Source organism: Aulonocara sp. 'chitande type north' Nkhata Bay, linkage group LG7 (assembly GCF_057382095.1).
Source record: "Aulonocara sp. 'chitande type north' Nkhata Bay isolate Kocher_YH1m ecotype deep benthic linkage group LG7, A_spYH_male_GT1.1, whole genome shotgun sequence".
In the NCBI taxonomy this organism is placed as follows: Eukaryota; Metazoa; Chordata; class Actinopteri; order Cichliformes; family Cichlidae; genus Aulonocara; species Aulonocara sp. 'chitande type north' Nkhata Bay.
In genome coordinates, this window is record NC_141350.1 from 37,987,375 (window position 1) to 38,000,191 (window position 12,817).

The 12,817-nt window shown below is 37.0% G+C and overlaps 1 protein-coding gene across 3 annotated transcripts in view; it reads left to right on the forward strand.

Annotated features, from left to right (window-relative positions):
- unc13bb (unc-13 homolog Bb (C. elegans)) overlaps positions 1 to 12,817 on the forward strand; it is a 63,712-nt gene that overhangs the window by 12,076 nt on the left and 38,819 nt on the right. For 2 of the 3 annotated variants that reach the window (XM_086300279.1, XM_086300280.1), the window contains exons 3-8: positions 2,915 to 3,014; positions 5,347 to 5,464; positions 6,268 to 6,391; positions 9,907 to 9,980; positions 10,088 to 10,145; positions 12,173 to 12,386. In XM_086300279.1, the coding sequence (XP_086156405.1) occupies positions 2,915 to 3,014; positions 5,347 to 5,464; positions 6,268 to 6,391; positions 9,907 to 9,980; positions 10,088 to 10,145; positions 12,173 to 12,386 (688 nt within the window). Of the gene's footprint in view, positions 1 to 2,914; positions 3,015 to 5,346; positions 5,465 to 6,267; positions 6,392 to 9,906; positions 9,981 to 10,087; positions 10,146 to 10,410; positions 10,441 to 12,172; positions 12,387 to 12,817 lie in introns of all 3 variants that reach the window. The other variant, XM_086300278.1, reaches the window with a different exon arrangement.

Here is a 12,817-nt window from a genome sequence, read left to right on the forward strand (position 1 = left end):
ATTGGATAAATATAACTGTCTCATAAACACATTGAAAAACAAGCAAACTTGATATGAAACTGTCTTAAGCAGTATATTTGGCTAGTGACTAATGTGTCTTTTCTTTACTGCACTTCCCATGTCTTAATAGCCTGTAAGTATATATAAGACATATATTTGCAATAATTTAAAGATGATTTATCCAACTATTGTGCTGAGATTACTGTAGAGATATCCATAATTTCTTTTTAAATAATTGCATATTGACTGAAATGTTGGTTTTCATTAGATCTTTGTGATCCTCATACTACACAGTAACCATATAAAACATATCTCTCATGTAGGGTAAGGCACTGATGTGCAGGTGGATACCTTGCTTCTGAATACAATAAAGATCTCTAATGGAGTTAGCAAGAAAAAAAAGGGCAAAAAAACACTTTTCAGCATACTGGATTTTGAAATCTGTGTGGAGTTAAATTTATATTTACCAAGTTGCTTGTCATAACAAGTTACAAAGAAAGACACTGTAGACATAAAATGTGACCACTTAGGAAACGTACCTTCGGTTTTATCTTGAGCATTTGTGTTTGCTAAACTCATATAGCAGTTATAGCCCAGTTATTGCCTAGCAGATTTGACCGGTGACAAATAAGTTTGTCTTTTCTTTATTGCACTTCCCATTACTTACGTACGTACTTATGCTTACATGCACTATCATATATTTGCACTAAGCTAATTATTACATGTGTATGATGTGTTTTATAATAGTGGTATTTTGACTGAAATTTCAGTTTTCATTTAATGTTTGTTGTCCTCAAACTATACAATACAAACATAAGACTAGTCTGTTATATTGGTGAGACATTGCTATGCAGGTGGATACTTTTTTTCCCTCTTTTTTCCCTCCAGTCAGTTATTACTTCTTCCTCCTCAACGGTGTCAGCCGTATCAAGGAAAACGCCTGGTGTAAAGGTCCGGCAACCACTAAGTGGCTCTTATCTAATCCATACATCCTCTTGCCTTATCTCGTCTCTGCTATTCATGGGAGCTGGCCCAAGTGTGGCACAAGGCATGGAATATCTAATTAGGGAAAAGCTTCAGCATCCCCGAGGCAACTTTAATACTGTGTGTGTTCTGTTGCTACTGTTTTCACAGGACACTAATTAGGTCTGTGTCCTGTCAGTCCTGGTTCGCGGTCTCAGTGTCACTTCAGGGATTCTGTGCTTTCAGTGCACTGTTTCAGTGTGCAGTCTTAAGTATCTATTTATGTTCTGTGTCAGTTGTATGAATCCACCTGTGTCAACTGCTGGCAGTCCTATTATGCCAAGGAGTTGATTTTACTTATCTGGCTGCTATGTTAAATGCTAGTGTAGGGTAAATGTTTCAGTTTGTTGCTGGAGGAACCAGGGTAATCTTTGTTTAGTGTGGTCATGTGACTGGTCTATACAGGAACAGCTGATCTCTTGCTTTTGTTTCCCATAGACCAAAGAGGGTGATTTGTGTGTGTTTGTACTGCCTGCTTGCACTGTTGGCTGTCCATATCAGGGAGCCACCATTCAGAAAATCAGAAACTCAGAACCATAAACGTGCTGTCAGTTTATGGAAAACATAGTCATATTAATATAGTTGTATATTTTTTTGCTAAAAACTTCAAGATGATATCCATCCAGCCGTATGTTGTTAAATTTTAATATAATTTTCTGCTTGATAGTCTTGTCATTTTGTTGGCGTGAGCATTTATACCTTGCTACTTGTGCTACTCTAATTGACGTGAGGAAACATTGTTTATACGAAGGTGTCCTTTTAATATCTTGAATCAGATGATTGTGAGCTATTCCCTGAGTAGTATTCCATGACATATGATAAAGTATATTTTATTTATCAGTCAGAAACAGACATCCTTTTTCCTTTCCCTTTCAGTCCTCCTCCCACTCAGCTTTTGTGTCCATGTGGGGGGATTGAGTTGTAGCGAGGACCACCAGTTGTGCAGGACTGGTAACTACATGAGGAAAAATGAGCACATCAACAGGCACGTGTTGATGCCCCCAACCCCACAGTAGGAAATGAAAAGCTGGTAGTTTTAGCACGGGTTGCCTAATCCCTCATCCATCCACCCTCCCCTTCAGCACTGACCGCTGAAGCATACAGTTGTTGAGAATCGGCTGTCCAGCACTACTGGCGGAAGGAAGTTGACTGAGATAACTGGGTGTGAAAGTTGTATACACGCACACAGACATTTGAGTCAATGTTTCAGTGGTTTTCACAGGCAGTAGACTCCTAGCAGGGCTCAATTTTTGTGTATAGGTCACACAGTCAACAGTTGCGTCAAATGTTAAAAATGCAACTAAACCAACTATATTCTATGTATTGATGATATTAGGGCTGACAGAGACCTTTTCTGTAATAGTAACAGGTCAGTAGTGACTTCAGCTTTATTACATCATGAGCAGGCATGCTTCCTTTACAACGTGTATTTTTTAGAGGACAAGGGTATTTTAAAAAACAGCTGCACTTTATAGTGGACTAGAGACGTACCATGTATTTGTACATCCTGTAGTACTATGTGCTGTGAGGGTTTGGCTCTCATTGGAGATTAACAGGGTTGATTTGGTGGCCTGGCCTGGGTTTGGCTTGATATAGTCGGGGGAGGAGACTTATCTGCTTTTACTCTCACTGATAGTCCTGATGTCTTTTTTTTTCCTCCTACAGAAAACAGAGGTAGACCTGGCATGGTAGTTCAAACATCACCTCTGTTGTTCTATCCAATAGTAGACTGTCCAGAGTCTTACTATGCTATGTGTCTTCATTACTGCTTAATGAATCCCATATATTCCTGTTAACTCATGCGTAACGCTCGCTCTCCTCCATATGCTTTCAATGCATTGCTGCCTCCTCATTATAATTAAATCGTAATCTGCCTTTTCCTCTGTTTCAGATAAGTTCAACACCTATGTGACGCTGAAAGTGCAAAATGTTAAAAGCACAACTATCACTGTGCGTGGGGACCAGCCCTGCTGGGAGCAAGATTTCATGTTGTAAGTCAATCTGAAATACAGAAGCAAATACAGAAACACACCATTTATCATGGGGAACAAAATCAAACATTAATACATAAAAAACCACACACTCTGCAACTCTGTGATAGAAACAACACATCCACAATTTTATCTCTCCAAGCTACTCATCCGAATGCTTAAACGCTACAGTTTTTCATCTACTCCATTCAGTTTAAGACAATATATCGTAAAACAGCTGTTGGTCATTTCCTCCTTATAATTTATTGATTTAATTTCCCCATTTTCTTTTCCCAGTGAAATGTATGTATGGTGACACAAAAGGCAACACTTTGTTGCATGCGCACCATTGTTTGTCTTTTGTGAACTCCCTCTTTTGGGACAGTGTTTGTTTTTCCAGGTCCCCTTCCTCCAACTGTCCATTCATGCTTTGTCACTAGGTGTAATTCCAGGTTATTCATCAGGCTTTCCAGCAAATTCTGAGCACCATCTGTTACAGCGACCCAGCTTAAATTTAAGCAGAAAATGGGAACTTTACAATTTCAAACTTTGTATCTTAGTACCTACCATGCAATTATTTTTTTTTAGGATTTTTATGTTACATTTGAAATATATTGTCTAAAAACATCATCTGAACAAAACAAATGAGTAAGTAGTGGTTGTCTCAGTTTTGGAAATTAATAACTGCAATTGTTTATTCAGTTGCACCTTCTCTTAATTTAACAAGTCATAAATTTTTTTTTACATTTTCTTATGTTTTGTTTTTTGTTTTTGTTTTTTTGGCCTTTTAGCACCTGACTATCAGATTTGTTAAGGTCAGTAACATTACTCCATATAGGCTATGGGCCTGCATGCGCCAAGACAATAGCCCATGAAATATAAAATGACACCATCACTAGTCTAAACTTTGATAAAAGGCAGATTAGATGTGTTTTTGTGTTGTTTATGCCAAATTCTGACCCTGCAGCATTTTTCCAATTTTCCACTGTACAGTTTCGCTGAGTCTGTGCAAATTTGAGCTTCAGTTTCCTGTTATCAGCTGACAAAAGTGGCATCAAAAGTGGTCTTCTACTGCTGTAGGTCATCTGTTCCTAGGTTCAGTGTTTGGCCTTTTTTAACCTTCCCATCAACTCAGCGCAGCCCATTATCCTCTGACCTCCGGCATCAAAAAAGCATTTTCACCAAGAGAACAGCCACTCACTGGATATCTTCTCTTATTTTTTTGGACCATTCTCTGTAAGCTCTAGAGATTGTTATGCAAGAAAATCTCAGTAGATCAGCAGTTTGTGGACAGTAAAAATCACACCACGTTCAGTGTCACTTTTTATAATGCAATATTTATTTGCTTTTAGAACAAAGGGAAACTGTCTTATACAGCACACCACAAACATACAATATATTTGGTTTCCCGAGAACATTACCCCAAACCCTAAGTCCCTTTGTGACTGACTGATTAGAAGTTTACTTTAATGAGCAGTCAAGGAATTGTACCTAATAAGTAGCCGGTGAATGTGTATTCATATAAGGAAAAACAGTCCTGTACGAATTTAAATTGAATTAGGTTGGACTACATGGTTGTAAATCAGTCTACACAAAGTGGTTGGAAAGTGATTTAAAGAAATAAACGATGATGCTTGTATTTGTATTTGAAAATAGATTGCAATTTATCAGCAATTTTGGCTTTACCACTTTATTTTGCATGTTTAAAAAAGACATGGATAATGCAAACCGTTAAAATAAAAGGTGGCACAACTGGAAAGATAATCTAAACAGCAACATGAACAACAATAAATCTCCCGGTTAAAAATAGCCCCAGTTAAATACCTTGCTATATGTATTTATTCTCTTTTTCAATGAGCAAATGATTTAGGAGGCCTTTATCTCTGCACCTGAGCTCTCTGGACCCCACCACCCTCACCCCCACCCTTGCTCTTTTTTTAATTATCTTTTCTCTGATCTTGTTTTTGTTTGGTCCGTCAGTAGTTGTAAAGTGGCACAGATGAGAATATGCAAATGCCCTTGGTGTGTGGCTGCTTTTAAAATTCATGTGCCATTTTAATACTGTCATCAAGCTGTTTTTGAGCCCTTTGAATAGCATGTTGAATGACAAAACAAGGCTGGAAATGATTATGACAGCTAATACAGGACAAAATGAGGAAGTAGCTTTTGTAGCTAAAGCAATAGTAGCTCCTGATAGCAATCCTTTAGAAATTTCTGGTTTAATTTTTGCTTTTGTTTTTTTCCATTTTAAAAATTTCTTATAACGAAGTTACATTACAACACAGTTATTGTTTCATTCTTTTATTCAGTGACATTTTATCATCATCATCATTTGTTACTTGAATTTGCACAGTGAGATCAACCGGCTGGACCTCGGCCTCATTGTTGAGGTGTGGAACAAAGGTCTCATCTGGGACACCATGGTGGGGACTGCATGGATTCCATTAAAAAGTATCCGACAATCAGAGGAGGTCAGAACTTACACCCACACAAAAGTCAAGTACAAGTGAATTTTAGTCCAAACGTTTGAGGTGGAAAAAAGCCACTTGAAATCCATCCATTAGAAGTAACAAGATACAGCATTTAACTTCATCAATCAATAGATGTTAAATTAGTAAAATTAACAAAAGACAAAACAAAAGTTTGTACCTTTACATAAATATTGCTCAGTCTTTCTGCATTTTTCCCTAGAAAGAGATATGTAAGTAATTCCAGTTGGCACATCAAAGATGTGAAATGATGATCTCATAAAAGGGACGCTTTGAATTTTTAGTCGTACTAAAAATTCAAATGCTACAATAAGTAAATGCAGACACCTGTGTGTTGGCTATATTCTGTTCATAAATACTGGATTCCTAAACCTAAGGTAAAGTAATATAGAAATTTCAAGTATAAAGGCAGTTTCAAATAAAATAAACATTTGAAAATGATGAATATGTTAAATATGTTACACAATGATTACAGTTACAGGATGATTGGAAATCAAAAAGTTAAAAATATATTTTTTTACATACAAAAAAGTAGTTTATACAAAAATGTTTCTTGTTTGACCCACATAATACTAAGAAAATGAACTTTGAATTTTTCACTAGATTGAACATACTTCATTATAAATGCTGCTTGGCTTCACTATTTGAGCTACAAATAGTAAAAACGCAGGCAATAAAACTGCCTTAAATACATATTAAAAGAATGAGTGGCATAGCATAAACTGAAGAATACATGCAAAGGCATTGTCTGTGTAAATAAATGAATGTGTTTAATTTCATTTCAGGAGGGCTCAGGTGAATGGCTTTTCCTGGATGCAGAGGTCCTGATGAAAGCTGATGAGATATATGGCACGAAGAATCCGACGCCTCATCGAGTCCTGTTGGATACTCGTTTCGAACTGCCTTTTGGTGAGATTAAAGCTGAAACCATTTTAGCTGCACAATAGACTTCCAGAGTCTAAGACATACAGTTGTTCAGTTGATTGAACCACACTTGTAAATACCGTTAAAGCTCTTATGTAAGATGTTTTGTAATAGATACATTAGTGATTCTGGTTGCCTTAAGGTGAATCAAACCTTGATCTGGAGAGTTACTCAAAGGTCACAAATGTTTCCTGCTGAAATGTCAGGAACCAAAAAAAAAAGTGTCGAGCCTGGAGCAGTGTGTAACATCATAGCCTGGTATCCACTGGTCTTGTGCAGACATACGGTACCTAGTAGTAATTTCTTTTGAACAGAAAATCTAATGGCTAAACAGTTGAGTCCACAATTGTTGAACGAAGATTCATAATTTTTGCATAGTTTTGCACCACTACAGTGGATTTTAAATCAAATAATCATTGAATTTAAGACTTTCAACATTAACTCAATGATATTTACAAAAAAAAAAAATATGAACTGTTTAGGAATCACATTAATTTTTAAATAAAGTCCCCTATTTTCAGAACAACCTGGTTTACACAAGATAAATATAAGGTCACATCATAACATTCTCCCTTTGTGCGGAGCCAAGCAGGATTTTATGGCTAGAAGCAGTCCAGATATTTGTCTTAGATATTTGCCTGACGGTGTAACATCCCGTATCTGGTGCCTTTGAGAATGAGACGCCTGTGTCTGTCCTGCATAAGCTGAGGTCACTAATTCAACAATAGCAGACCTTCCTTTATTAATTTAGGTTCCGTAAATATAATTTTGTCTTTGCCAGGTTGTCCTGTTGTGGTCAACAGGATTTAGGAACCATTAGAAATATCCAAAAGCATTTCTAACATGAGAAAGAGGAATATATGACTCTGAGTTTGGGTCCATTTGCCACTTAATCAGTGTTTTCTAGAATGATCCATGTCAGAATATGAATACAGATTTCATTAAAGGTGCATTTATTTATTTGGCTACATAGGGGCAGAAAATCTGGTAGAGTGGTAGATCACAGACTGTGTGTAAAAAGATAGACAGCCACTATAATTCCAGCTACTGATTTCTGGACTAGCCAGAGGTTGACAAGAGTGTTAAGTTCTTAGAATCGGTTGATGCTGATAATGTTGGAATTTCCCTTACCTTTATTTGCTCTCAAAGGTACCAACACAACAAGGTCCACATCAGTTTACACACATACTGGATTAAAAATCAGTGGCACCAGGTCTTATGTCTTAAGAAATGTAGAAAATTTGGTTCGAATCACTGTCAGTATGTTTAAAAAACCGATTTCCCGATTCAAATCGATTTTAGTTTGAATAATCTTGCTGTTTTGCTTCCACCACAATAAGATCACACTTCCTGCACAGCTCTTTCTCTCTCTCTCTCTCAGTGTACTTCAAGAACAGTTTCCCATGTCAAATCTGTGTTTTAGATCTCTGCATTATTCGCTTGCTTAGTACGCACCAGTCTACCGTTGTGTTCAGCACTGTCGCCATCACTGCTTTTCTTTTTCTTTTCTTTTTTTCCAAAAATGACCTCTGACAAGAAAGCCTCATTTCTGCTGTTCAATATCAAAGAAATTTAAACCTTTACAAATTATGCCAAATTGCAAAACGCTTAGCTGTGTCTCTAATAAAAACCTTTGTAACTTCGCTCTGCTTCACCTCAGCAGCATCAGGTCATGTTCATATGTTGATTTATGGTTTTCTTCAGTTTTTGATCTACTGTAGAATATTTTTAAGGTGGTTATCTGCTATAAAAAGCCAGGCCAGGAAAATCTCCTTCACGTTTTTCTGCATTTTATCCTCAGTTACTTTGACACAAAGGAATCTCCTGTGATGATTAAACCTCTAATGAAGTCTCACAAGTTTCAGCTTTGTTTTTATACATAGATGTAAATTATGGATATGTACTGATAATTGATCAGAATTATAATACTTCCAATTGTCTGAGTCAAAATCGAATCGAATTGGGACTTTGTGAATCGTAACTTAATCGATTATAAAAATCAAAATCGATACCCCGCCCTAGTCAGTATGTCCAGGGGATATCAGGAAAGAGCTGGAACAGTGAGTGTCTGCAGCCATCTATAAAACATGGTGGAGGATCTGTAATTTTTGAAGCTACATCTCAGGCAGTGATATTGGAGATCTGTTGTAAAGTGATGAAATTTTACATTCAGAAAAGGGTGATCAGATATTGATTCACTGTATAATAACATCTGGAAAGAATCTAATTGGTAGTGGCTTTGTTTTATAGCATTAAAATGATCCCAAACACACTGGCAGGGCAGTTAAAGCATAGCTGGGTAAAAAAAAAAAAAAAAAAAGAAGTACACACTATAGAATGCTAGTCAGGGATCAACATTATTGAAGAGGTATGGGATCAAAGAACTGTCCAAAAAGCTACCATCATCCAAAGAAGAGCTTTAGATGTCCTTCAGGATGTCTGGGGAACAATTCCTGAACGCTACTTAAAGAAAGTACAAGAAAGATTGCCTAAGAAAGTCCAGGCTGTGTAAAAGGATAAAGGTAGTCAAGACAATATTGACTTTTAAGCTCATTACATTTAGAAACTGTTTCTGTCTTGTATACTGTATTTCATTTATGTTTCCACATATTTCAATAAATGGTTGCACCTTTATATAATTTTTCTCAGCAAAATGAGGAAATGAGGTTTGACTCAAGACTACAATACTGTAGATGAAATATGAACTGTAGTTCAGCTTGGTGTTTGCGGTCATCTATAAATAAAGACTAAATATCCTGACATTTGGTGCTTGCTAGGAATCAAAAACAGCTGAATTTACCTGATATTGGCAAGTTTTTCAATATTAAAGTTTGATTCACATTTAAAAGTATTAGTTAATTAGTTATTGTATGGTGAAGTGTCCTTTGTGCTCCCACCACCTTTTTGTACTTGACCACTACACTGTTTTAGTACTACACTGCATGTAATGCTTAAGCCTTGTGATCAAAAGGCGTCAGAGTTGAAGCAGAGTGTCCACTGTGTGGGAGAGAGCCTCTTCCTCTGTATTAAGAGGAGCCCTTTTAAGGTTGCAGGAGCCCATCATGACTCTGCGCTTCCAAAGCCATTCATTAAAGCCGTGGGTTTGTGGTGTCTTTGAAGCCCTAGCCTTTGTGTTGTGTGTGGCCTTTAATGTGCATCTGTCTACAGTGCAGTGCAGATCCCCCTTTCAAGTACGACTAGTCTACCAGACATCATATCAAACAGTAAATGTAGAGTAATTATTTTGTATTTTTCACTTAAAAGTTATCTTTTGATTTTTTGTGTATTTGAAATTTAATGTTGTATTATAATTTTTCAGGAAACCTGTAACTTGCCACACTGTACACTTGACATTTATTTTGTATGTTTCTGCTAACTTACTATTTTCTTCATTTCCAAACAGCTCATAAAAAATTGAACAGACATAAAATGTATTATGACAGCATACTGGGAAATGAAGCTTGAAGTTTATAGTTGCTGCATGCATATTTTTGTACCAGATATCCCAGATGATGAGGCACAGTATTGGACTGGCAAACTGGAGCGCATCAACAGAATGGGAATCCATGATGAGGTAAAATACAGTTTTTACCAGAAAGTTTTAATATAAAATGAAGTTTATTATTCCAGTCAATAAAGAATGCTATTATATGCACATTTTACACTCTCTGTCCTCTCTAGTACTCTCTTCAGGAAGATGTTCAGAGTCACCCATTGCCATTTGCGGCTTCCCAGTGCTGTGAGTACCTGAATGTGTTGTACTTTTAACCTCTAGATGGAGCCAGTTTTCTATCTTTCTGGATCTCAGACTCATTCGTCTTGTTACTTCTATTTTATTCTTTTTCTTTTAAATCTCTTGTGACAATTTATGTGTTTGTTTGCCACTTATGGGGCTCCCTCATTGTCCAATTATTACAACACAGGAGCACTTAAGTCTTCTTTGTTTACACAATCCCCGACTCCTCTGACTTGCCTCTCACTTGTTACATCTGCACTTTTACCAGGCAACTATTTCGGATGGGCTGATTCACTGAGTATGTAACACACTTTGATGAAATTCTCCCCCTTGGCCAATCCTCATTCCCCTTCTGCATGTCATAAAGCCCCATGTGCCCCTTGTAACACGTAAACCATAAGGTTCCCATTCAATTAATTCACATTACTTAATTTTTTTTCTTTCCTCGCTGCATTCATTGATTACCTTTTGACATTTTCTCCCATTGCTGTTTTCTTGTTTTCTACAATATGCCCTGTTCTGATGTTAGAATGTTTTTTTACAACACATATATCATTTATTATTATATTGTGTACATTCCAGAAAAGATCCAGAAAAGTAATCTTCTGATACATAACAAACATTGCTAGAAGTCTGACTAACAATGGAAGCCCCTATTACGTGTTTAATGTAGGGAATTGCAGTTCCTTCACAGAGATGACAGGTGGCAGTCTTTGCTAAATATTTATGAATCACTTCTTATGGCTTTATCACTTGAAACGACAAACCCCAGCCTAGCTATCTCCCTAGCCAATACTTGCCTTATGGTTAGCTTTTAGAAGACGTTGCCTTTGAACTGGTAAGGTCAGTTTCAAGAAGTGGTGTATTTTGGTGCTTTCCTATATGAAGTTATACAAATTATTATGAAGCTGTGTGGGGTGAACACCTACAAACTGTCTTCTTCTCGGTAATTCAACACAAGGTTGCCCCTTTGTAAAATGATTATTTTATGTTTTTGTGTATAAATATAGAGGCTTAACTGGGCTAACAAGAAATAAAGTTCACAATCTTTACTTTTCTTATAGAAAATTATTCTGTAGATGAATCTATGGGATCATACAGCTAGAGAGGTGAAGAACAGCTCTTTGCCTTACATTTAGCACAAGTGCTTGCGTGTACAGCACTTTCTTAGTGGGCCAACAAACAGTGCAAGCAGTGATGTAATGGTTTGATATATTCATGACTATGAATTTCCCAGGCTACATGTGCACAGGTGGGAGTTTTGTTTAAGTAAAGCCACATGAGGCAAATTGTTTTGTTAGAAACTTTGTCTTGTGTTGCACTGTAACCCTGTTAGTGATGACCAATTATTTTAGTATGTTATAAACAAAAATCAGCATCACAAAAAAAATAATATTTTTGCTATAAGAGCAAGGGGAAGTCCGTATTTACCTGAAAATAATAAGAGCGATCCTGACGAAATCTGTTTTTATCCTGCATGGAAATCTTTTCATTCAGAAGATTCTCTTGCCTTCTTAATTGAGAATGACTGTACCAGAGTGCAGTGCCATTCTGTGGGTCTCTCCACTCTTTTTACTTCGAATAAATCACTTTCAAATAACCCCAGGGTTGTACACAATTAGCTCTTATAATTCTACAAACCTATTGCTAGTCAGTTAGTCAGCTTTATTTTTTATTTTTCTGCTAGGATCCAGGATTACAGAATACTCTCTTCTTTCTTGTTTAGTAAAAGTTGCATCTTATATTTTGTTCTTGAAATACTTACATCAATTGCACAATTTTTTATGACATTTTATGATGTGAAATCTATTAAAACATAATCAGAATAATTCTGTCATATCAGGGCCAGTAACATTTATTAAAATAACCGCACAAAGTTTTCCTGGCTGCAGATTTGTGTAGCTCTGTGTCCATTTGTTGCTTTCCTGTCCTACTCAGGCATCATTATAATGGTTAAGAGTGTGTCTAGAAACTTCCATATTTTGCAATTTGTATGGGGTGTTTAGAGCTTGTCTTTTTACCTGCTGCAGCCTTGGATGACCAGGACAGTGCTGTAGATGACCGGGATAGCGATTACCGCAGTGAGACCAGTAACAGTTTGCCTCCACGTTACCACACAACTGCTCAGCCCAACTCATCTATGCACCAGTACCCGATGGGGCCTCGGCCACAGCATCGCCCGGATGGCTGCACAGACTCTGCCCACAGTTTCGACCTGGACTACAGGGACCCAAGAGGAAGCAGGTAGACCGGGTCGCCCAGGGATACCTTCACTCACTCATGCACTCCTGAACAGACACTCTTTATCCTTACACATACTGGCAGTGTAGCCTGATGGTTCTTGCTTCCGCTGCAGCAGTTAGTTTTGATGGGTTGCTTTATTGTGTACTGCTGTCATCTAATGCAAAGTAATATAATCACGGCGGTAATGGCTGTATTTGCCTTTTGTTTTTGTTTTTTTTCTCCCTCTCACTTTTTACACAAATAGTGCAAAACTTAAGAAGTGCTTTTCAATAATGTAACTGAAAATGAGTTGTCTATTCATTATGACCTCAAAAATAACCAGAGTTAAATCAACATCAATGAAATTATAAAGGTAAATCATGCAAATGTAATTGATATCATAATGACATTACTTGTGCCTCCGTTAATTAGGGTTTAAAACCTAGTCAGAA